This window comes from Chrysochloris asiatica, unplaced genomic scaffold, assembly GCF_000296735.1.
Source record: "Chrysochloris asiatica unplaced genomic scaffold, ChrAsi1.0 scaffold00041, whole genome shotgun sequence".
NCBI classification, from domain to species: Eukaryota; Metazoa; Chordata; class Mammalia; order Afrosoricida; family Chrysochloridae; genus Chrysochloris; species Chrysochloris asiatica.
This window is the reverse complement of record NW_006408559.1, coordinates 21,203,149-21,229,549: the sequence shown is the minus strand read 5'-3', so window position 1 is coordinate 21,229,549 and position 26,401 is coordinate 21,203,149. Positions and strand designations below refer to the sequence as shown.

Sequence of the window (26,401 nt, the reverse complement as noted above, 5' to 3'; positions counted from 1 at the left end):
CAGCTATTCGTGACGTTTTCAGTGGCTAACCACTCACAAAAGGCCCACCTCTCCTTCTTCCCAGTCTGTCTTAGTCTAGAAGCTCTACTGAAATCTCTCCAGCGTGGGTGATCCTGCTGGCCTGTCTTCCAACGTCACAGCAACACACAAACCCCACACACAGTCTGATAAGCTGACAGCCTACTGTTGTATAGAAACACGACCCCACTTTATTCAGTCAGCTGCGTGATCACAGACTTTGAACATGTGAGCTTTTAATGAGAATCGAAGGTCCCTGGTGATGGGCTGTTAACCTAAAGGTTGGGAGTTCAAACCCATCTGTCAGTGTCTTTCAGTTTAGTGCTCACAACATTTAAAAATCTTTGGTAAAATAGATTTCCCCCTCTCACAAGAGTTCTTATGAACGAGTCAGAGTACTGATATTAAAAACCAATTACAAATGAACTTCCTTATACTAAATAAGGTCAAGGCAAAGCAAAAAACACTACAAAAAAATTTAGAGCAAAAATTCAGTCAGTCTGGATTGGGAACCCTTCATATGCTTGGTCGAATCACCGCAGAACCTCTATTCAGAGTATCTAACATCCCAGCGGGCTCGAAAGAGTCCATTCTCCAGCTCAAAGTTGTAAAACTTTATATAACATATAACTGGGCTTTTTTAGAACTCGAGTCATCTGTTTTTTACGTCTACATTTCGGATCCATCCCGAAGCTATTTTGATGGGAAGTATGTCTAGCAGTTTCCTCTCCTTTCATTGTCTCCTTCTAGTCGGGAAGCCAGTTGTCTTCATGCAGTTTATTAAGACTTTTCCCCACTGGTTTGAAATGTTACCTCCGGTCATAAACTATATTCTCACAATGTACATGGAATGATTTAACTTTAAAATGAGAGAACAAATTACTTACAAGCAAATTGTAAATGCAGTTTAGCCATCAGTGTGCTTTTCAAAGTTGTTCTTATAAAGGGACCTTTCTGGTGATAAAAACGGGGGATCAGCTGGCTTACCTACTGTCTAGCTAACGGAGTCACTATGTGTGTAAATGCTGTGCGTTTTGAGGAAGAAAGTGTTGAGTGCCATAAGAGAGGCACAGAAAATACTTGGGGTTCAGAGAGGACCATGGTTAATGGTCAACTGAAAGCATCGGAAGAGGTTTGAAGAGTGAGGACTTGAAGTAAGGTGGAGGTGTTGAGGAGCAGGAGACATTGGGTGGGGTTTTGAAATGAGGTACAAGATTTGAGGAGCAGGGGGATGTTGTTGAGTGGGGTCTTGAAGTGGGGTTGAGAGTTTGAGGAGTGGGGGAGTTGAAGGGGGACTTGATGAGATGTAGTTAGAGGTTTTGAAGGTTGTGGGGTACTGAGGAGGGTCTTGAAGTGAGGCTGAGGTGTTGAAGGGTGAGGACCGCTGAGTGGGGACTTGAGCTGACAGGTAGGTGTTTGAAGGCAGTGGACTTTGAGGCTCTGCTACCCACACCCCTGAAGTCACAAGAAGACTTTGTACACACACACTTGGTTTTAAGGGCTCTGTTTTGAAGTCCTTGTCCACGTGCTCTCTCTCATAAGACTCACCTGAGGGTTCACAGCCACTCCAGCCCCTGTCCCTTCCCGTCTTACTGTGGAGCTGTTCTCTGGGCCACCAACAGACCATTCCAAACGTTGGGGTGCATGTACAGAGATACATTCCTCTAATGCCTGGATGATGGGTTCTTCTGCAAATTAGGTCGTTTGCAATACTTTTCTTTCAACAAAATTGAAAGAGGACCTAATCACGTCAGCTGACAGGTCATTAAAAGAAATTTTTGATGATCAGCTGGCCATGTGATTTTGTGAGATATAATTAGGAAGATGTTTGGAGAATGGAGTGTGGGCTCCATCACAGAGCTCTTTCCGTTCCACCTACATGCTCATGCCCACGAAGCTCCCAGGATTTATAAAAATGGAAAATAGGCCTAGGGCCGATTCTAAATGCTTCTCGTTCTAGCAGTAAGACGTGCATCTCAGAGAAGTGAATTGACTGATTAAAAAAAAAATAAAACCTATCCATCCTTTTAAAAGATATATTTCCTATAAGATTTTTGCTTTCTGTTTTGAATAATTGTTAATCATTATTCAATTTAATGGTAATTTTAGCCAGGGTGAGGAGGGTTATCGGTGGTTATAATGATAGAAAAAAAGAAAATTTCAATTTATACACATATTTTTATAGCAGAGAGGTAGACTCCCAAACAAAAATATGTTCTATTAGAATAAAATTTATGAACAAAGTGGAATAAAAATTCAAGATAAAAAAGGAATGATGTTAAAATTTCAACTATCAAAGAACTCGTTCATGTCTTTTTAAATGGATAATGGGGGGGTGTAAATTGTTAGGGCTTTAGGGACCGCTGGCTACATTAAAAGGATTATGAAACAGTTTCCTTGTAAAAATCAATATTTGAAATACTCCAGAAAATGCATCTTTTACAGTTACTGCTGCATTTTATGTATCTATTCATAAAGAGGGAGCTTGGTGGCTCTGTAGAATAAGCACTGTGAACGGCAAGGTCAGTGATTCAAGCCCACCAGCTGCTCTGCAGGAGAAAGATGAGGCTTTCTCTTCAAGATTTACAGCCTTGAGCTTTGTGTGGGGATCAGCTAGTAGGCACTTAACAACAACATTGAAAAAAGATACAGAAGTGCATAAAGTCACTACCCCATAAGGCTAAGGTTCCAATCTAATCTTTCAAATTGCTATTTATAGTTTAATCCATGTAGGTAGGTCTTAAAAGCAGATAATACTCAAGACATTTTGTACTAATTATGCCCAACTGACGGCCAGTTCAGAAGCTACATTTGGTTTAAGGGGGTGCATAGTTTTCAAAATTTTATTTTAGGTAGTTGTTAAGTGTTGTGAGATGGTAGCAGCTCACAGTGACCCTGTGTCCAACAGAAAACAACACTGCCCCGTCCTGCGCCATCCTGACAACTGTTGCTGTTTGAGCCCATTTGACAGATTGGCAGTGGTGTTTCTGTGGCTGTAAATCTTTAAAGGAGCAGAAAGCTTCATCTTTCCAGAGTGGCTGGTAGATTTGAACTGCTGACCTTGTGGTTAGCAGCCCAACACATAACTATGCTTCCAGGGCTCCGTATTTTCCGGTGTAGGCGGAGGAGTGTGAGATCAGGGACAATGGTTTTCAGATGCTGGAGTCAGCCATATGTGTAGCGGCAGTAGAATGATCTCGTACTAAGATAAGGATTTGAATTAGAATTTTACCGAAGCAGAATTCCAGGGAGGAAAATTGGTGGTGGTGTCCGGAGGAGTCGGTTCCGACCCATAGTGACCCTGTACAGGGTTCCTGAGGCTGTGAATCTTTACGGGAGCAGAAAGCCTCATCTTTCTCCTGCATAAAAGCTGGTAGTTTCACACTGCTGACCTTGCAGTTTGCAGCCCGATTCGTAACCACTCCGCTACCAGAGCTCCAACATGGAAACAAAGCAGAGGCTTAGATGGGAGGGAGAGCAAGGGGGGCAGCACTTTTCTTGAGATTGGGGAGGAAAGTGTGCTGTTTAGAGCTAGAGGCAATCAAGGATTTATTTACATGCTAACCACCTCTTAAAGTGGAGATTGTTGCTACTGCTGGTCAGTTGATTCAGCCCATAGCAACCCTGTGTAGGGTCTCCAAGGAGCGGCTGGTGAGCTTGAGCCGCCAACCTTGTAATTTGAACTGATTTGCGGTCCAGCGCATTAGCCCACAGCGCCACGCCAGTACCCGCAAGTGGCGACTAGGATAAGGAAATTCAGAGTAGCAGTGTGGGGCTCAGTTCCTAGTGATAGGAATGAATTCCAGTGTCGCTCGGGGACACTAAATGACCTCGGCAAAGCATAATGTACTCCTGCAAGAGGGTGCGTGCACACAGACTACAGGAACAGGCCAGTGAGCACGCCCAGCCGGCAGCCCACTGGGGTTTTTAATCCCTGACGCTAGTCTTCAGGCGGTGTCTCACCCCATTGGCTAAGGCTTTGACCGCACAATCTTTTCCCTTACCTGGTTGGCTAGTTTAAATTTTTAAGGCGCGCATTCCCATTTCAGGAAATAGTAAAAAGTAGAAGAGAGGTCATACAGTCCCTTCTCACTTCAGTTAACAGTAAAAGGAAAAAAAGATCGTAAAGTCTCTGCTCACTTCCGAAAGTAGTCAAAGAAACAGAGATCATAAGGTCTTTACTGACTTCAGGAAGTAGTTCAAAAGAAAAAGGTCACCCGAATACAATAAACAGGATTGTAATAGCTTTTGGAGAAAAGACACTCATTCCCACAATCTCCACCACCACCTTTTTTGTTGTTGTTGATGTTAGACTCCCTCATTCTTTGTTTTCAAACTCTGCAAGGAAACAATGACTTTGGAGTTTGTATGTTTCTAATTGAAAAAGGTTATTTTGGTATGGAAGTGGGGGTAAGTTTTAGAACTAATTTTCTTATACAGGGTATAATACAGCATCCAGAGGGATATCATGTTTGGTAACATGGAAGACTGAATGTTTTACAATTAGGAAAGGTGTGAGACAGGGTTGTAGTCTTTCACCATACTTATTCAACCTGTATGCTGAGCAAATAATCCGAGAAGCTGGGTTCTATGAAGAAAAACGTGGCATCGGGATTGGAGGAAGACTCATTAACAACCTGCAATATGCAGATGATACAACCTTGCTTGCTGAAAGTGAAGAGGATTTAAAATATTTACTGATGAAGATCAAAGAGCACAGCCTTTGGTATGGATTACATCTCAATGTAAAGAAAACAAAAATCCTCACCACTGGACCAATAAACAGCATTCTTATCAATGGAGAAAAGATTGAAGTTGTCAAGGACTTCATTCTTCTTGGATCAACTATCAACACTCATGGAAGCAACAGTCAAGAAATCAAATGACGTATTGCATTAGGCAAATCTGCTGAACAAGATCTTTTTAAAGTGATGAAGAGCAAAGATGTCAGCTTGAGGACTAAGGTGCGCCTGACCCAAGCCATGGGATTTTCAAGAACCTCATATGCATGCGAAAGCTGGACAGTGAATAAGGAAGACCGTAGAAGAATTGATGCTTTTGAGTTATGGTGTTGGAGGAGAATATTGAAGGTGCCATGGGCTGCCAAAAGAACCAATAGATCCATTTTGGAAGAAGTGCAGCCAGAGTGCTCCTTGGAGGCCAAGATGGCCAAACTTCATCTTTCATACTTCAGACATATTGTCAGGAGGGACCAGTCACTGGAGAGGGATATCATGTTTGGTAAGGTGGAGGGTCAGAGAAAAAGAGGAAGACCCCCAGCAATATGGGTTGGCAAAGTGGCAGCATCAATGGGCTCAAACGTAGCAACAATAGTGAGGTTGGCCTGGGATCGGGCAGTGTTTCATTCTGCTGTGCATAAGGTTGCAGTGAGTCTGTACCCACTCGATGGCACCTAACAACAACAAGGTGGAGGGTCAGAGAAAAAGAGGAAGACTCCCAGGGAGATGGATTGGCAGAGTGGCAGCATCAATGGGCTCAAGTGTGGCAAGTTGGTATCCACTCGACTTGATGTCACCTAATAACAACAACAATTAGTGTTAATACACCAAATATGATAATTAGAGAGGTGAGGACTGAAGTCATAAGCCCTTTCCATTTTTCAAACCACTGTTTTATGATAGTAGAAAAGGGCTCGTCTATGCCTGAATTTTCAGTGAGTTCTTTAGCTACGGTGGTCAGCCCTTGTAATGCTTTGGTAATGGTATTATCAGGAGCTGTGTACTGGGAATGAAAGTACAACATTGGACTCTGATTATAACATAGTCCTCCTTTTTTTGCTCATCATTTCTAGGGTTAACCGAGGTTCCCAGGCCATTTTGCTAGTAGGCCCTAATTGCTCTCCTATTCCTTTTATAGTGTCTCTGATATGATTTATGTATCTTTGTTGATTAGAATAGATGTAGCTAATCCAGTCCACATTTTGTTAATGGTTGACCACCAGAATAATACAGATTCAAACTGCAGCTATTTGGTTTCTTGTTTTGAATTTGTTTGCCACCCCTGGGGAACTCCTATACTGTCTGTGGAAACATGGGGATGTTCACATAGACAGTATAGAAGTACATAGACATAGACAGACCCATGGGGAGTAGCTACACTTCTCTTGGCTCTGTGCCTGTTTTCTGCAGTTGACAGTTAATGGAATGCCAGGGTGAAAGGGATGGCCAATTGCACCAAAGCACCGGTGCCACTCCGATTTGCCAGTAAAGCCCCGATAAGTGTTTCCGCAAGACATCTGCTTGCGGAATAGCTATCTATGGCTGACTGATTTTGGAGCTCTTTAAAGAGTTTGTGCTTGCTGTACCCCGTCAGGTTTCCGATGAACATCAAATTCCCCCCATGTCTGGAGAGAGACAAAGTGAAATTGACATTTGAGGCTGGAGGCCTAACAGTGCTCGGGGGCTGACCTGTAAGACCCCTGACATTAGGGAACAGTTGTGACAATGAGTTACAGGATTCATTGTCCCAGGCTATAGGGTCCTAGAAGAGAGCAACCATACTGTGCATGCCCTGAGGGTCTGAGGACCATCCGAGTGGAAAGGGGACCACTTGGGCTTCCAGTCTTCCTGTTGCACAGGTGTAACCATTGCTCTTATTTAGAGAGAGAACAGAATATTTAATCCATTCCAACCAAACATTCACATCCCCATAACCTGTCTCTATAGCTATAGTTTGTCTTAGGTCTTTAATTTACATAATTGTCACTTTGGAAGGGTCAGTTCCTGAATTTAGGGGGGAGTACCAGATCTGAATCATTTTTTTCAGGATTCTGTGTTTGAGTTATTTCCTTAGTAAGGGTAGGGCTTGAGTTTTGGCTAATTAATTTTAGAGAGAAGACTCCTATAGGATCCTTTCCTGTAACATCGGCTCCCAATCCATCGTTTCCTATTATTGAAGGTTCTCTGGTCATGGTTTTGGGATTATCTAGAATTAAGAGTAATGGATTACATTGTAAAGGCTTGCAATAAGGGGGGTGGGGTGGGGGTGGACCCTCTTATGAGCTAGAAGTCCATTGGGTGGACCACCGAACATCATTCCAGTTATTACAGGGACCCCTCAAGGCAATATATTTGTTTCTCACTGTTCTAAAGGGGCAAAGATATTTGTCGACATTGGAAAATTGTCTCTGAGACTCCTCTTGTCTGCACAGGATAACAAAACAAGGAGAGAAGCCATAGTTGCATCTACTATTAACTTGACTAGATGGTCATAGGCAAAAGCCCTTTGCATCTGCCCTATGGCAATGATACATTTTACCCATATTAGCTTCCAAACCCAATCCATCTTGTTAGGGACACGTTAGAAGCCCTAGGCCTCTCTTATTCTGGCTTTATATTTACCCCTGTATGCTGAGTTTTCTCCTACTATAAAGAGGGATCAAGGAAGTGGGTAAGACATTTCTAGTCCAACAAGAATGGTAATACTGAGAAGACTAGCCTTGAGACAAAGATAAGGATATCAAGACCTGAGACCCTAAATGAAGCAGCTGGCCACAGGCAGAAGAACCTGGAAGATAACACCTAGAGCTGACAACTGCAGATGGAACTCCATTTTCAATAAGTCTGCCTCCCTTTACTAAAAGTTGATGAATATTCAACATATCACTCCTCTTAATCAATATGTATTAGCCCATTCTTAGAGGGAGAGAACCCATGACTTTATGAGGCCCAGTGCACCCCCATTCTACCAGGTCTGAGAAGCGGCGACTCAGTGGGACTGGTTCTTTAGACCCCCGAGAGCGAGAGGGACCAGGGGAAAAACGTGACGATCTGGCAGAGGTGTGGCAAGGCAGCCTCTCAGCTTCTTTCCAGGGTCACTGAGAGGTTTCCTAGGTGAGGAATGTGTTTCCCACCTGTAACTACATTTCCCTTGGGGAAAGTCCCTTTTTACCGGTTCCTTTATTGGAGTAGTTCGTCCACTCCTCCGTGGTTGGCTGTCTCAATGGTCAACTGCACCTGGGAAGGGCCTTCACAGTCCGGCTGGAGTCTGTTCTCCTTCCAGGTCTCGTGGTCAGAAGTGATGAACAGTGAATTTGAAGAGATGGGTTTGGACCAAGAGTTCTTTTAACGTCTATAGCACAATATAGTTTTCCTCCTCTTAACAAGACAAAATGCATACATACATACAGCGTGGCCCAAATTTTAACAACAACAACAACAACAAAAATGTTTTCAATTCAGAAAGAGTATTGGTACACCAAATATCCTTTAAAACAGTATTATGTTGTCAGAAGATCTGAAACATTAATACAAAAATCAAACACACACAAATAAAGTCTTGAGCAGTGTATAATTTTAAAAATTGCTATCATACCAACCAAACAAAATCCTTAACCATCCTTTAAATGGATGAATTTATACAATTTTACTGTAGAAAGAATTTCAAAGATATTAAAACTGAACAAAATACCTTCTCAGTGCCCGATTCACATTTAAGTTCCACCTTGTATATGCAAACTCAGAATTTTGTATTGTAAGCTCAAATAGTCTATGCCTACATTTATCTTAAGAATTCTATTTGGAAAAGTACCCTATTGGCTATACATCGTTTCTCCCTTCTGTGGGGATAAGGTATTCTCTTCTATGGACCACCTCCTCCCCCCATCCCTCTGGGTTTTTTTCCATTCTGGGCATTCCCTCTTAAAATGTCCCACTTTTCCACATTTAAAGTATCTGTTTTCTCCTCTGGCCACTTTTGGGTTCCCCTCCGCTCTGTTTTGTCCTAACTATGGGGGTCAGAATCCCGAGGGACATTGGTTAATTATCCTTTCTTGAGTTGCCTGCCTGATGGAGCTGGTTCTGACTCACAGTGACCCTATACAAGGTTTCCAAGGCTGTAAATCATTACAGGAGCAAAGAGCCTCATCTTTCTCCCATGGAACTGCTGGTAATTTCGAACTGCTGACCTCGAGGTTCATAGGCTGACTTGTAACCACTATGCTACCAGAGCTCCTTGCCGTAAGGTAGACAACATAATTTCGGCTTTCTGTTTCTGTTTTTCTTTATCCCGTTTTATATAGACCTTTTCAGTTTCCTTCAACAGTTCTTCCATAGACCTGTTTTCCAGTTTTCTAAATTTTTTGTGTCCTTTTACAGAAATCAGGCCAATTACTAGTGACAAAATGGAGCCGGAGCCTTAACACTCCCCGGCCCTAAGGATCTTTTGGGTCTAACCTGGCGTAGTCTCACATTTGCCTTTTTTTTTTGGTCCCCTGAACCAGTTAAGGGTATGCTGATGAATCCCAATTTCTTCTCCTCCTAAGGGGACTTTTCCAAGAGGAGAGTTCAGAGTTGTGAGTCTGGGGTGTAGGAGGAAGGGCAGGATTGTAAGGCAGGGGGTAGAGAGAAAACAGGGTCCCATGGGAAAGAAAGCTTTTCTTTCTTCACCTTGTTATCCCTTGTCTTAAGTGCAAATAGGACAACAGGACCCGTCTCCAACATAGGGTATATTCTATTTCCTCCTGAGGGTCAGGACTTTTGGTATTGACATATTCAATTAAAAATTGACAGACCTAGTCTTCGTGTGAGTCAACTTAAAACCAAAAAAACCGACAGTTTAAAAATTGGTTCCTGTGTCCAAATGAAACAGCAATACCTTATCATTTGTTATTTTTATTAACCTTTAGTTCGCGCACTGTTATTCTAATCCTCTAGCATTAATCCTAATAGGCTATTAGGGCGAATTTTGTCCTTGGTTTCATTTTCTCTAGAGATTCTTTGTCTGGTATTATTTCCCATCCCTGCTACCTGGCTGTGTCTTCTTACAAAGAGCTCAACCCCTCTTCTATACTTGGCGGTTTCCTACGCTTTTTTACTTTTGCTTTGTCCGTCGCCAGCTACTTCCCTCGTGGGAACGTTGGACACCTCAGCACTGGCATGTTGGAATAAACCCCCAACTCGAATCGAGTCCTTGACTCGATACCACCCTAAGCCGTATGGGGTGGCCACAGAACCGTGGATCAGGACTCCACACTCTCTTCGTGCCCAGGGCATGTCTCATTCATACACACACAACCTCCAGGTTGTCCCAACCCCCAAGAAAGCATTGACCGCCCCTGCGGGTCTGCTTACCTAGGCCTGTGCACAGAGTTACCTGGTTGTCACGTGGTGATGCTTGAGTAGGCCTTTTTCCCACTTTGCCAAGAGTCCGGATTTATTTGCTTCCTTGGGAGACTTCAGCCGATCTCACTGAGGGCTGCCATAACTGGACAGCAGGATGCGTCTCCCTCAGAGGTGAAGGCTAAAGCTGCTTCCCAAAGGGAATGGGAAATCCCAGACAGGCCCCCAAATTGTTAGAAATGAATTCCAATGTCACACAAAAGATACTCGGTGAGACTAAATTACCTTGGCAAAGCAAAATGTACTCCTGCAAGAGGGTGCGTGCGCATAGCCGTACCTACAGGGTCAGGCCAGCGAGCACACCGAGTGGGCAGTTCACTCAGGTTCTTAATCCCCGACACAAGTCTTCAGGTGGTGTCTCACCCCACTGGCTAGGGCTTTGACCACACAATCTTTTCCCTTACCCAGTTGGCTAGTTTAAAATTTTTTATGGTGCGCATTCCCATTTCAGGAAACAGTACAAGGGAAAAAAAAGATCGTAACATCTCTGCTCACTTCAGGAAGTAGTCAAAAAAAAAGGTCACCTGATTACAATAAACAGGAACAGGGTATAATAATTTTTGGAGAAAAGATATTCATTCCCACACTAGAAAAAGCAGGAAAAGTAGGGATTTTAGCCTGTGGAGAACATAACACAGAAACATCAGAGATGCTTCCTTCCACAAGATTTGAGTTGACTAATTCAGGAGGAAAGAAAGGTTTGCCTGGCATCAGAAGGAACCTGGTCTGAAGCCCTGTGGTGTTGGTTTCTAGCACACTTAGTAGCCCGCTCTCTGGGAAGGGCTAATGGGAAGGGCAGGGAACAGTGAGGAAACTCTCTGAGGGCAGGGACTGGGTCTGTGTTGCTCACTTCCTGGCTTGTTTTTCTTTCGTTATCCATAGAACTCTCTTTCTAGCATACAGTGTAATTATCTATTGTGTCTGCTGCCTTTCTCATCCTGTGAGAACCCGCTATGAATGAAGGCAGGAATCTCTGCTTTGTTGGAACACTCATTTAGCACCTGCTGAGCTGCACTGACTGCATAAATGAATGAATGAATGTTTATGCATTATATACTTATAACCTCCTCAATGAGCAGAGTGACTTTCAACCTGCCATTGGGCTTATGGGTAACCACTGGGCTGCTAACCACAAGGTTGGTGGTTCAAACCCACCAGCTACCCCTCGGAAACCCTATACAGGGTCGCTATGAGTCAGAACCGACTCGACAGCACACAACAACAGGGGAATTGCGCTGGCACGAACCTATCCACATGGACAAAAAAGAAGCTGAACTCTTATCTCACAATATATGTTGTTGTCAAGTGCCTTTGAATTGCTTCTGACTCATAGGGTTTCCAAGGAGCAGCTGGTAAATTTGAACAACCAACCTTGTGGTTCAAACCGATCCTGCAGTCCAGCACATTATCCCACAGCAAATTCCAGGTGATTTTAACACATAAATGTAAAAAATGAAGTCATCAAAGCCTTGGGGTAAAACCTTAAGTGATCAGATATGCCGTTTGACAATATAAAAACTTTGTTAAAGGTGTGTGGCAAAAGGTACCACAAATAAAGTCACCAGATAAGTGATAGATTGAAAAAAAGATAATTATAATGCAGATACAGGAAACTGGAGTATCTTTAATCTAAATAAATTATTCTTACAAATTGATAAGAAAAGGCAAGATCATTGGAAGAGACATAAAAGATATGCATACACAGTGCACATAAAATCAAGTATAAATAAAAGAACTCATGTTTAGACTACCTTAGTCATGGAAATGAAATTAAAGGACCAAGACATAAGTTAGCCCTTTATACCATCTGATGGCAGAGTGCTGGGGTAGCACTGTAGATCAGCACTGGACTGCTAATGGAAAGGTTGGCAGTTCAAATCTACCAGCCGCTCCTTGAAAGCCCTATACGGTGTTGCTCTGAGTCAGAGGCATCTTAACAAGAACAACCATCTGATGGTGGGATGTGGTAAGCAGCGCTGGCTGCTCATGTTTTGTGTGCTCAGGAACATGTGAACTCCCTCATGGCCTTTCCACGTGACCTGGTGGTGGTGCTGAGCATGCTCAGTGGGCTCTGTGAGCCAGCAGCTCCACTCTTGCAACCTTGTCAGAATAAAGCCACTCTTTGGTCAGAGGTATGAACCGATGTTTAATGCACTCTTGCTCATCAGGGTAGACCGGGAACAAAGCGGGAAGGTTTTTCACTCAGGAAACGACTGGACAAAGTGCAGCATTTTCATGGAAAATTTCCAGCATCTTTTCAACGCATTTCCCCATTAACTTTTTGAAGTGCCGCCTGTATGTAAAGCTTATAAAAAGAATGCATTTCTAAAACCCAACAACTCTGCGGCCGAGTTGGTTCTGACATGTAAAGACCTACAAGGTATTTCAGTGAGCAAAGAAGATAGTTGTTGTTGTTGTTGTTGTTACGTGCCATGGAGTCGGTTCTGACTCACAGCGACCCTGTACACGGTTTCCGAGGCTGTAAATCTTTACAGGAACAGAAAGCCTCATCTTCCTCCCACTGGTAGTTTCGATCTGCTGACCCTGAGGTTCACAGCCCAATTTGTAACCACTATGCTACCAGAGCTCCTTAAAGAAGATAGAGGCGTATGTATAATGCGAGTTGTTCCTTTAATGCCAGTTTGTTACGTGCTGTTGAGTTGGTTCCAGCTCAGTGACCCTCTGCACAACAGAAGGAAACCTTGCCGGGTCTGTTACGCTTGAGCCCACTGCTGCTCCACTGTGTCAGTCTATCTCCTTGGGGGCCTTCTTCTGTTTCGCTGACCCTCCACTTTACCAAGCATGATGTTCCTCTCCAGGCGCTGGTCCCTCCTGACAATATGTACCAAGTGTCAACATCCTGGCTTCCAAGGAGCACTCTGGCTGTACTTCTTCCATGACAGATTTGTTTGTTCTTCTAGCAGCTCATGGTACTTTTCATATTCTCCTCTAACACCGTAACTCAAAATCCACCAATTCTTTTCTAGTCTTCCTTATTCATTGTCCAACTTTCACATGCATTTGAGGCTATTGAAAATACTATGGCTTGGGTCAGGCGCACCTTAGTCTTTAAACTGATTTCCTTCTTGACTGCTGTTTACATGAATGTTGATAGTGGATCCAAGCAAAGTGAAGTCTTTCACAATTTCAATATTTTCTCCATTTATTGTTATTTACTAATACCAACTATTGTTGTTAGATGCTGTCAAGTCGGTTCCAAGCCATAGCTACTCTGTATAGGGTTTCCGAGGAGAAGCTGGTGAGCTTGAACTGCTGACCTTGCAGTCGAGTGCATTAACCCACAGCACCACACCAGGATTCCACTAATAATGGCCCCCAAATAAAACTATATAAACGTCTGTGTTGTTGTTGCCCTCCAGCTGACTGTAACTCACGGCAGCCTTATGTTTTTGTTGCTCTGAGTCCGTTCTAACCTGTAGAGACCCTGTGTAGGGTTTCCAAGGAGCAACCAAGTTCAAACCAAGTAGGTTTGAACTGCCAACCTTGTGGTTAGCAATCCAGTACTTATCCTGCAGAGTCACACCAGGACCCAAGCCTTATGTGTAACAGGACAAAATGTTGACCAGTTCTGTGCCATCTTTCCTTCAGCCTGAGCGGGTCATCTTCTAGCACTTGGTTGTTGCAACGTTGTTGTCATAGCAACGCCGTGCACACCAGAACAAAGCACTGCCCAGTCCTGCGCCATCCTCACAATTGTCGTTATGTGTGAGCCCACTGCTATTAAATGGAACCATGGTGCTGGTGGTGATGTGCCATGGAGTCAGTTCCAACCCACAGCGACCCTGTACAGTGTCTGAGGCTGTGAATCTTAAGGGGACAGTGCTCTGTTGTTATTCCTGAGGGTCTCACGGGCTGGTTTCTGGAAGTAGCCCACCAGATCTGTCTTCCTAGTCTGTCTGAATGTGTCTAGATGTGCACATGGTGTTATCAGTGAGTGTCTATGCCTGGAGACAATAGCCCACACCGGGACACAACACTTACACTACAGCCCATTTGTGTGGTCCTGTGTGTGCACTGGTGCTTTGGAAATGGAGCTGCTGGCCTGTCCACCAGCACCCAGCATGACCCTGTCTCTGTGTGTTTGTGTGTGTGTGTGCGTGTTTATGTGGGTGTCTGTGTGTCTGTGTCTCTGTGTGTCTCTGTGTGTCTGTGTATCTGTGTCTGTGTGCGTGTGTGCACTGGCGCATTTGAAATGGAGCTGCTAGCCAGTCCACCAACACGCCCCTGGAGGACATAGAACAATAGATGCATAGGCTGCTAGGGGCTATAAAACTTTATGGAAGCTGACAGCCTCAACTTGCTCCTGTGGAGCTACTGGTGGATTCAAACCAACAACCTTCCAATTAGCAGCTAGTGCTTAACCCACAGTATCACCAGGACCCCCTTACAGCCTTGTAAGCAAGTGAAACTTGAGTAAAGGCAGACTATCAGGACAATGTGTGTACCAGGATGCTGTTTAGCATTTTGGAAATGCTCCTACTGTCCATGTGTAAGGAGTCCTGGTGTGGCGCTGTAGGGTCAGCACCCCACTGCTAACTGCAAGGTGGGCAGTTCAAACTCAAGAACCACTCCTTGGTACAGGGTGGCTGTGAGTTGGAACCAACTCCACCGCACTTATCAGCAACAATTACTACTACTATGGAGTTCTGGTGTGGCGCTGTAGGATAAGCACCGGACTGCTAACTGCAAGGTCGGCAGTTCCTAGCCACCAGCCACTCCTTGGAAACCCTATACAGGGTCGCTCTGAGTTGGAACCAACTCCATGGCACACTACTGTCACCACCAGTAAGCTAATGGCAGTTAGAACCCATCTCGGGGCATCTTTGGTAGAAAGACCTGAGGATCTAAGTCAGTAAAAGATGTGAAAACAACCACCGCCACCCCACCAAGCCCATTGTCCTGGAGTTGGTTCCAGCTCTTAGTGAGCCTGTAGGGCAGAATAGAACTGGCCCAGAGGATGTCCAAGGAACGGTGTTGGAGAGGAATACTGAAAATACCATGGACTGCCAGAACAACAATTCTGTGTTGGAAGAAGGACAGCCAGAGTGCTCCTTGGAAGCCAGGATGGAGAGACACTTTTCTTATACTCAGATATATTGTCAGGAGGGACCAGTCCCGGAGAAGGACAGTCTGCTTGATAAAGTGGAGGGTCAGGGAGAAAGAGGAAGACGCCCAACGAGATGGATTGGCACAGGGGCAGCGGCAATGGGCTCAAGCAGAACAATTGTGAGGAGGGCACAGGACTGGGCAGTGCATAGAGTCACTAGGAGTCAGAACCAACTCAGCGGCACAATAACAAACCTTTACCGAAGCAGACTGTCACATCTGTCTCCCACAGAGTGGCTGATGGTTCCAACTGCTGACTTTTGGGCAAAAGAACCCGTAAGGAGCAGTTCTATTCCATACCCCAAGCCACCCAGAGTCGGCAGCTGCTTTGGTGTTTGGTGTGTAGCTGAATTCGTCCTGGTCACTTGTTTTAATTTTATTCTCTGGGTCGTGAGTGCCCGGTGCCTCAGGGAGAGACGGGAGGAAGGGGGTGGGGAGGTGAGAGGATTGTCTTTTTCTTTATACAACTTGAGTGCAGTGATCAGAGAGAGGGTGGGGAGGGACTGATTGTATGCATTGGCTTCAAAGAGGAACCTAACAATGCTGAGTGCTGACAAACCACCTTTGCGCTGCACGCTACAAATGCACAGAAATATTTCTACTTTTACTCACAGTCCCCTCAGCATTCTTTCTTCAGGGTCTCTAACTTAATTAAGGGTCTTTGAGTTCCTTCTAGGACTGTAGAAATCTTGGCAGGGAGGGAACTGAATGGACAGGATCTGAATGCTTGTCTCCTCCTTTCCCTCTCAGCACACGATGGCATTGTGATTAAGATCGAGGTCCAGACCAACGATGAGGGTTCAGAAAGTGTGGAGACCCCGGAGCCCCTGATGGGACAAGTGGAGGAGCACGGATTCCAGGACTCGGAGCTGGGGGATCCCTGTGGCGAGCAGCCAGACCTGGACCTGCAGGGACAGGAGAACACTCTGGAAGAGTCCACAGAGGGCTCCAGTGAGTTCAGCGAGCTCAAACACATGCTGGCGCAGCAGAGAAACTGCACAGGTAAGTCCGGGCCGAACAGGGAGGCTTGCCTCAGGGAAGCTCCGGGTGGACAGATGTGAGAACCCCAGGCATTGCACTGCTGAGTGTAGGTTTCTTGCCACAGGATTTGTAAACATGTTTCTGAGCTCAAAGGGGGACTGGCAGTCATCTGTCTAACCGCCTTGTGTTACAGACAGAGGAAGGTCAAATAAGTGTTCCAAGATCACCCAGATAATGGCAAGGCTAGAACTTCTAATTCCTGACTCGTCCCTGTTTTTCTGTGACATTAGAAACCTCAGTTAACCTGAAGATTTCAACCCTTGAAGTGCATGTTTGGTTTTTAAACTAATTTTTTTTAGTGGTGTTGAGATTAGACACAGCAGAACATAATATGCTCACCCAACAATTTCTACGGTGACGTTCCGGCTGTGCAGCCTTCTCTTCTGAGCTGTGCCTCCCGTAAAGCGCCACCTCATCTTTCAAGTCATTGTTGTCAATTTGATCCCATGCAGTTCTTTAAAGTACACATGGACTCATCAGGTTAAACTGTCGTTTCATTTCCTGACTCTTTGGATAGGCATTTACTGCCAAATGAAAAGTTGCCTGTTCCAACCCAACTTCTGCTGCTCTGCAGGAGAAAGATGAGGCTGTGCCTGCTCGTTCCCTATACAGTGTTGCTATGAGTCAGAATTGGTGATGGAAATGGGTTTGGTTTGGGGTTTGCTTATTGTTTAAGGTAAAGAAGACTTCAGGGGGTACTTCTGGCTTCAAGTTTAAAGGTTACCTCATGGTAATAGTTTCAGGGGTTCATCCAGCCTCAATGGCTCCATAAAGTCCAGATTCCATGAAATTCTTTTCTGCATATTCCCCCTTTTGATCAGGAGTCTTTTATAGAATCTTTGATCAAATCATTCAGTCATGGCAGCTGGGCACCATCCAGTTCCTCGGGCCTCATGGCAAATGAGGCAGCTGTTGGGAGGCACTTAGCATTCGGGGTTTTGCCCTTTTCCTGACTCTCCTTCCTTCTCGTACTCCAGGTCAATAAGGACCAAGTGTACCATGTTTTAAAATGACTGATTATACTCTCTGTCCCATGTAGAACACACACACACACAAACAAACCAGCAAAACCTCAAGCCCGTTTCCATCAAGTTGAACTCAAATTCATTCCAACTCATGGCAAGCCTGCAGGACCCTAGCTCTGGACTACAAAGGGTTTCCCGGGCTAGGGTCGCTATAGGCCGAAATCTACACGCCGGCACTTAACAACAATAACAACCTTTACAAAAGCAGCCTGCTACATCTTTCTTCTGTTGAGTGGTTGGTGGGTTTGAACCATCTGCCTTTTGGTCCCTTTCCTGGGAGAACATAGGTATCATCTTTGTGTGCGAAGTTATGAAACTTCAGGAACATCATTTTTGAGTACAAAGAAGAGAACAGTACGGAAGTGGGCTCACAGTGGCCTGGCCCCAGAATATCTTTTGGATAGATCATTATGTAATTTTAAAATTCACGATGGGATTTAGTTAACTAATATTTTATGCAGGAATTTAAAAACTACATTCCTAAGGGAAATGAACCTGAACTTACTTTTTTTTTTTCCCATCACCCTTACCTAGTTTTGAAAACAAGATCATATTAAACTTATCAAATGAAAAGGGCAGCTTTTGCTCTTTCTCTGTATTCTGGGGAAAAATGTGTACAGCTTATGAGCAAAAGAATCACCATCGTATCAGTTAACATATTATTATATTTACAAGTATATCCACATCCGTTTTAATTGTTTTTTAAAATTATGGTTTTTTTCCCCATTTTTCATTTTATCTATAGATAATCCCTCTGCAGTTTACATAAAATATCATCCTCCTTGGTTAGATGGACCGCACGCCATTGGTTTTTAAATATACCACATTATCTTTCTTGAAACCGTCTGAAAGACACAGGCAAATTATATTGCTGTTAACTGCCGTGTAGTTGGTGCTGACTCCTAGTAACCCTATATAGGGTTTCCGTGGAGTAGCTGGTCAGTTTGAACCGCTTACCTTGCAGTTAGCGGCCCAGTGCTTACCCCACAGCGCCACACCAGGGCTCCTTATGAGGAGGTGCTAAACTGGAAGCTTCCTAATACAAATTTCAGATTGCCAGTTAAGTTAAGCATTCTAGTGGCACTAAACAGTTGTTAGTGGAATTCTGAGTCTTGAATTTAAATTGCTCCTTGGAAACCCTATACAGGGTCGCTATGGGTCGGAATCAACTCGACAGCACTTAACAACAACTCATTGAAAGGTTTCATTCTTATTTCACTAAGAAAAACATTTTTGGTGTTCAAGGAGAGTTTCAATCTTCTAAGACCCATATTTTCTACTTTGTCTTTCATAGACAACTGCATTTTCAGGAGAAACACCAAGGCAAGTAGTTAACCAACCTCTTAGCCTGCCTCCTCCTTCCTGATTTTTTTTTTTAAAAAGGTGAACGTATACACAGCAAATAAGGTTCCCGTTTAGTAATTTTTACATACACATTATTCAGTGATTTGGGTTATTTTTTTTTTACTCTTTCCAATCTGGTTGTACCACTTCCATTACTTTAGTCTCCCTGCTTCCTTATTTTCTCATCTTTGCTGTAAGAAGAGTCTTGACCATCTGGTCTCACAGAAATGACTTTTTAAAAAAGAGCTCTTATTCACAGGTGATATTATTTTATGAGCCAATCTATTATTTAGCTAAAACTTGACTTAAAGGAATCCTTTTGGTTTAAATAGTACCTCATGGCAGTAGCCTCAGGCAGTCCCTGTCTCACCTGGGCTAGGAAGTCTGAACTTCTAAGGAATTTGAGTTCTGGTCCACATCTCTCCGTTCTATCAGGACCCGTCCATAGTAACTGTGAGCAGGTGGTGGGAACCAGGCATTCTCTGCTGCTTCTGCTCTCACGGTGCATGTAGACTGTTGGTCTCGTAGAATAAATATGCCCTTCTCTGATTCTTTGGTTTCCTTTTTTCTCTTTTGTTCTGGATGAGTCCCTTCCCGATCTTTTAAATATCCCGGTCCTAGGATGTTCCGGGTCACTTTCTGATGAGAATCCTGGGGGTGGAAGTAGCATTTTCGTAAGGCAAGAGTACTGAGCTGGGATGCAGCACACTTGGGTTCCAGCTTTAACACTGCAACTGACTGGGTTCAGAGCAGCAGACTGTGCTATGGCTTGGGAGCCAGCTAACGAACGTACAAGGCTTCGGACAAGTCACAGACATTGCTAGCATCAGTTTCTCTGTCAGTTGAGCGGGGGACATCAGATGGTTCTACACTGCAAGCTCTAGGCAGGTCTATGTTTTTATTTACTTTATTAGGAAACACCATTCCCTATCTCGGGGTCTTGGATACCCTTTCTGTAAAATGGAGATAATATTTACTTGTCTTATCCTATAATAAGATACGGAGCTCTGGTATGATGCTGTTGGATAAGCACTGGACTGCTGACTACAAGGTTCATGATTCAAACCCAGCAGCCACTCCTTGAAAACCCTATACAGGGTCACTATGAGCTGATGTCACCTAACAACAACAACATAATATTATGGGTATGAGAAAAGAGGTGTGACTGTGCTTTGGAACTGTTATTTTTGTTTGCTTTTTACGAATTCCGTAAATGCACTGTCATTATGTCTTCCGTCTCACAGCTGGACTCAGATAAGTGACGTTCTCAAGATCACACAAAGTCGGTGACTAAATGTTGTTGTTGTTAAGTGCTAGTTGAGTTCGTTCTGACTCATAGCAACCCTGCGTAGGGTTCGCAAGGAGCAGCCGGTGGGTTTGAATTGTCAACCTTGCAGTTAGCAGTCCAGTGCTTATAGTACAAAGCCACACCAAGACTAAAAGTAAGAGTTCCCCAATTCAGTTTTTAGGGAGTCACAAGCCACTTTGAGAATGTTCAAATTGGAGTTTGAGGCTATTCCTTCTCTCTAGAATTTACCTTCCAGAATTTCTGTGTTGTAAAGGGCCAAGCTAGAGGTGTGGGCTGGCGCTTATGGGGCACCTTCTGGGCACATTTGGGAATGGTTGTTGGAATCGGCCCACACACGGTTGCATTCTTTCAGTCAACTGAGTTGAGAGTCAGGATTCGGAGGCTGCAAGTCGGGACAGTCAAGGAAGGGTTTGAGAAGACAGGAGTTGGGTGTTAAATTGATGGGTGTGCGTTAGAGAGGGGGAAACATTCCTGGAGAGAAGGAGAAATCTCCAGGTAAGCACAGGAGACAGGTAGAGTGGTCTGGCTGAGCAGAGCTCGTGGAAGGAGACTGTAGAAGGGGGAGGGTTGAGAGCGTTCAGACCCTCTGACGCATGCGCTAGAATTCCCACCTTGACCACCTGAATGAAACTGAAAACGAAAACAAGGCTGTCATCCAGCACCCGGAGAGCTGCAGGCAGGCTGGGCCTGGGCGCCTCCTCTGGGGCTCTGCCTGCCTCCATCGGTTTGTCTCCTGTTGGGTGCTGCCCGCCTCAGCCCAGGAAACGGGCAGCCGTTTTGCTTACTTCCACCAGCTCCTCCCAGAACCAGCCCTCCCTACTCCTCCAAGGGCCCCTCAGAAAGGGCGCGGCGCTGTGATGGGTGATGGGGATGGAGGAGATGAGGTGGGTCCCACCAGGGCCAGGGGCCGCACTAACGTCTTCCTTCTGTTTGTCCTTCCCGGGTCCTGGAGCAGAGGGCATCGTGATCAAAACGGAGGAACAGGACGAGGAGGAAGAAGAGGAGGAGGAAGAGGAGGAGGAAGAGGAGCTGCCCCCGCACCTGCAGTCTCTAGGGCAGCTGTCCGGTCGCTTCGAGGCGAGCATGTACCAGGCCCCACTGCCCGGGGAGCTGTCCCCCGAGGGTGAGGAGAGCCCCCCACCACTACAGCTGGGGAAACCGACCCTGCGGAGACTAGCCCCCGTGGCGCACAGCGAGCGGCACCTGGGCGAGCCTCGTGGGCCAGCCGGGCAGCAGCAGCGCAACCGGCGCGGCGGGCGCCCCTTCACCTGCCTGGAGTGCGGCAAGAGCTTCCGGCTAAAGATCAACCTGGTCATCCACCAACGCAACCACGTCAAGGAGGGCCCGTACGCATGCGCCGAGTGCGAAGCCAGCTTCCGCCACAAGCAGCAGCTAACGCTGCACCAGCGCGCGCACCGCGGCCCGCGCGCACCACCCTCACCGGAGCGTGCGCCTGGCCTGCACCCCAAGCACGCGCTCAAGGCGCGCCCCAAATCGCCGGGAGGCGGCGGCGGCGGCGGGGGCGGCGGGGGTAGCAGCTCCAAGCCCTACCAGTGCCCCGAGTGTGACAGCAGCTTCAGCCACAAGTCCAGCCTGACCAAGCACCAGATCACGCACACGGGCGAGCGGCCCTACACGTGCCCGGAGTGCAAGAAGAGCTTCCGCCTGCACATCAGCCTGGTCATCCACCAGCGCGTGCATGCCGGCAAGCACGAAGTCTCCTTCATCTGCAGCCTGTGCGGCAAGAGCTTCAGCCGCCCGTCGCACCTGCTGCGCCACCAGCGGACGCACACGGGCGAGCGGCCCTTCAAGTGCCCCGAGTGCGAGAAGAGTTTCAGCGAAAAGTCCAAGCTCACCAACCACTGCCGCGTGCACTCGCGCGAGCGCCCGCACGCCTGCCCCGAGTGCGGCAAGAGCTTTATCCGCAAGCACCACCTGCTAGAGCACCGGCGCATCCACACGGGCGAGCGGCCCTACCACTGCGCCGAGTGCGGCAAGCGTTTCACGCAGAAGCACCACCTGCTGGAGCACCAGCGCGCGCACACCGGCGAGCGGCCCTACCCGTGCGCGCACTGCGCCAAGTGCTTCCGCTACAAACAGTCGCTCAAGTACCACCTGCGGACCCACGCGGGCGAGTGACGCCGGACGACGGCCGGGGCCTGGCGGGGCGGCCTAGCTGGGGGTAGAACTTTCCGATTCCCTTTTGGATACTGTGGTTCTCTTTGATAATAATAGAGTAATTTTTAAAAGACAAGCGTTTCCTGTTTGCCGTTTTTGTTTGCTTCTGAAGGGGCGGGCAGAGGACGTAGTCCCGCCTGGGGGAAGGGGGGCCCATCACCCGGAAGGAGATGCCCGCCAGGCTGGAGATCTTCAGGAAGGAGCTCGGCCGGCCGTCTAGAATGATGGAGGGCGAACCTCCGGCAGCGTGAGCCTGGGCTGGCAAGATGGTCCTAGAGAGGAAGTTGGGCCCAGGTGACTCCTGACCAGAGGGAAGAAGTGTGAGGCCTCTTAGGGCCAATCTTTGGGGGAGCCACAAAAGGCACATGTTTGTCCGAACGTTGTTTTTGAAGGTTGCACCCAGTGTATCTTTCCATCTGTCGAGTGCCTGAGCGTGCCCCGGTGCCCTAGGAATTCATTCATTTCCAGTCACTTCCCAGTGAGGCGTAGAAGGGGAAACTGCAGACGTATTACACTGCCCGAGAGCTGTTTACCCGCACCCTGGGTCTGCCAGTGGCCCTGAGAGCGAGCCTTAAGGGAGATGGAGGGAGCCAGAAAATGGCCAGCTGGCCTGAAAGGACACAGGAGCCGGAGCTAGCATGTAAGCTGTGGACAGGCTGGAGAGAAAGGGCAGCAAAAGAACAACGGGGGGGAGGGGGGGGTAGTACATTGTTTACTCTGAAGGGACCACCAGGCCCCTTCCGTTTTTGATAAAAGTCAACCTGAGGTTCAGAGAGGAGAGGTGGCCCAAGAGCCACTTAGAAATGATGTCTTTACGTTCGCATTTTTTTTCCCCAGACTACGATAGGAGATGGTGAAAGCAGCCAGGGGCCGGAGCAGAGGCCCCGGCTGGCCTGAGGACACCGAGAGGAAGCCAGTCCCTGCGCTGAGCTCAAGGACAGATGCGGGCGCAGGGCGCAGTGTGACGTTTGTGTGCGGTAAATGCTTAGCGGTGGCGAACACCCTGCAGATGGGGAAGGCTTTCTCTGGGGGATATTCTGATGAATCAGAAGTGGGATCAAAGCCTGACTAGGGAGTAGTGGCTGGCTGAACCGCTGGGCTCGTGCAGAAAAACCAGGGTCCAGAAGGTTGGCTTGGAGTAGAATCTGGAGATGCTGAGGGATTTTGAGTTCAATGCTCCGACTCTGGTGTTTGAATATGACTTTGTTTGAGAAGCAGTTGAGAAGGGTCAAGCAGGAGAGAGACATGATGCAAGGAAGAAACATCAGGAGAATGAATGTGATGGAGGAGAGCTGAGAGTCAGAGGCATGCAGAGGACCTGTGTTGGCCCGAAAGAGCCCAGAGGAGGGAAGCTGTGGGTGGAGGAGGAGATGACAGAGAACATCAGAATGTTGGAAACCTAAAGAGATGTTAGCAGAGGTTGTTTGAAGATAAGTGGAGAGTCGTCAGAGCTGAACATCCTCACTTGTCCTGGAATTTGAGGACCTGGGCATGTGGAGATGTTCATACTATAGCAGTTTTGTATCTAATCCCAGTTAGAGACTCAGTGGAGCTTGGTCTGTGTATAGTGTTATCAGAACCTCCTCAGCAACACTGTTGGAGGCAAGTCAGAACAGAACCTACAAGCCTTCCTTTCCCCAGGAAATCTGGTTTTTAAAACGAGTAAACCAGCTAGGCTGGCCTTTCTGTGGAGCTGGCTGTCAGGGCGTCTCTGTTGCTTCCTCCCATCTTGGCTTTGACTCCCCCTTTACACCTCTGTCCTCCAAGATGGCCAGCGCCCTGTGCTCCAAAGCATCCCTCGTTGTCTGGACTCCTTGCTATCAGCATGAGTCTTCCTTTGTTTCTGCTGTAATTTCAGCAGCCAGAGGCCAACACCCAACTCAGAAGTGGCCACTGAAGTCTGACAGACTCAAGAGTCCACCAGGTTCGGATTGAAATTTGGGACCATGCTACTTAGTTGTGTGACCTTGAACTTGCTCATTAACTTCTGAACATTAATTTCCTCCTATGTTAAATGGGGATAGCAAAGGCCCCACTGTTCTGAGGATTAAATAACGACAAATAAGTACTAGTAAAGGCCGCGGCCCATGCAGTGGTGGTGGAGTGCTGCCTAAATCACAGTTTGTTCATTCCATCACTGGCTTAGAGCTAATAACAGCTTAGCTGAATACAAAGAGAAGTTCAGGTAGGTAAAGGAAAGTTTTGTGTGTGAGGAAGTTCAAATCTAATGGCAGAGCAATGGAGTGGACAGGGGTTTACCTCATCTTCGACACATGGCAATGTTCAGTGGGTTGCTTGCTGCTTACTTCCCAGGTTTCTGCTCCTCCAACCTTAGCAGCCTTCTCTTGGAGACCTTAGCTCAGTTATCAAACCACTTTTAGACTCCTGAGTTGCCAGTTGCTGTTGTCCCCACTGAATTGTGAGCCAGAAAGAATAAGTGCCACTTATTGAATGCTTCTTACGTTCCAAGATTTTATATAAACAGGCTCAGAAGTTTGAAGTGTGCATTATTATAACCAAGCAACAAGCTTGAAGCTCAGAGAGGCCCAAAGTCACACAGTATCTAAATGGTGGAGTCCAGACTTGAACTCAAGTTCACTTGACTCTAAAGCCCATGTTCCTTCCCTGAATGGTTATTGAAAAACAGAAAAGCCAGTGCCTGCTTCAAATTATTCCGTTTTATTTCAAACCACCTTGGGGAAAATAGATTGTAAAACATGCTCTAATGTAAGTTTGTCAGAATGACAAATACAGCAGTCGAATACAAAATAATGCAGACCCAAAAAAGGCCTCAGTCTTGGTGTGGGGTCCTGTGATTATACAGCTGGAAAGACTAGAGGAGTTGGTGGTTCCTCAGGCACATAAAGCAGGAGGGGGTGACCAATACAGCCCCCAAGTATGTATTAAGCACCACTTGCATGCAAAGAATTATGCAGGGCTCCACAGACAAGCACAGATGGACTCGAAGACTGTCCGCTGCCCCGACAGCCTTTATCTGGTGGAGACTTTCCGACTTGACTCTAAAGTGAGTCCTGGATGGTCTGGAACAGACGCAGAGGCAGCTAGCGCTGATGGAGAAAGAGCCCCATCTTTGTTCTGTCTGTGTTCCTCTTAGCCAGTGTAGCAGTGACTAGCCAGGTGTCTGTGGGAGACCTTTTCCTGCGGCACTGCTGTGGCAGTAACTCAGATTAAGGGATCAGGGAAGGAGGCATTCCAGGCCCTAGTGTTGTCAGGGCAACCGTGAGTCAGGCCAGGGCCTCCCCTCCGGCTTTCTGGAAAGATCTCCTGTCTGTAGCTTCTTACTGCATCCCAATGGGAAACGGAGAAATTCAGACTTAAAGGGGAAAAATATCTGCATTTACTTCTAGCTGGGTTCCTTGAAATGAACTTTTTTTTTTTTTAGTTAAAACCCTTTTCTTTTTATATCTACAAAGAATAGGGAGGGAAGAAGGGAGGGAGGAGAAGTGAGGGAAGATTAAACCTAGTCCTACTGACAGCCTTCCATGGAACCTGTCGTCAGGAATCAGACCCAGCCTGGAGTTTATTAAGGAGACTAATAATGCTCACTACGGTTCACTGAGTCTTACCTTGTTTGAGGCACTGTACTAAGCAGGTGCTTTCATTTCATCTTGTAACAACCTGTGAACTCGGTATTCGTATCCCCGTCTACAGATGAAGCTCGGAGAAGCTAAGGCACATGGTCAGAATCTCTAAACTTAACTCTGTGGGACCCATAGTTTGTGCTGTTAACTGCTGTTATCTACTGCCTCCCATTTCTTCAACATGGATCCTTAATAAAGAAGCCAAAACAGTTCCATTTCTCTCTGATTTGCAGCCCTGACCACCCTGTGGACCCTGCATGTAAGGTCTGGACTTGGCTGAAAGCAGGCAGATGGCTCCTGGCCAGCCCAGTCAGGGCAAGGTGGGGACGGGCGGTAGTGCTGACCAGGGTAGAATGGAGGTTCCTAGGAGCCTTGGTGATGGGCCACCAGGGTCAAGCTGAGTCCCTCTCCTCCTTCCTCCTTAGGGACTTGGTGGAGAGAGCTGTGAAGAGGCTCCCCATTTTGTGTTTCTGATGCTGGGCCCTAAGAACCCTTTTATTAGCAGAGAAGCCGTTAGCTGAGGGAGATTCTCATGAGAACCCTCACATTCCTGACTCTAGTGCCCCGGCTTAGGCTAGCTTATCGGGTTCTCACCATCTCTTGAATGAAACCCACTGG

The 26,401-nt window shown here is 46.4% G+C and overlaps 1 protein-coding gene across 1 annotated transcript in view; it reads left to right on the top strand.

The window, feature by feature from the left end:
* Positions 1–22,142, top strand: part of ZNF777 (zinc finger protein 777) — a 45,108-nt gene extending 22,966 nt beyond the window's left edge. The window contains exons 4-5 of the mRNA XM_006861209.1: positions 16,035–16,286; positions 20,959–22,142. Coding sequence (XP_006861271.1) covers positions 16,035–16,286; positions 20,959–22,142 — 1,436 coding nt within the window. The remainder of the gene's footprint in view (positions 1–16,034; positions 16,287–20,958) is intronic.
* Positions 22,143–26,401: the final 4,259 nt, after the last annotated feature.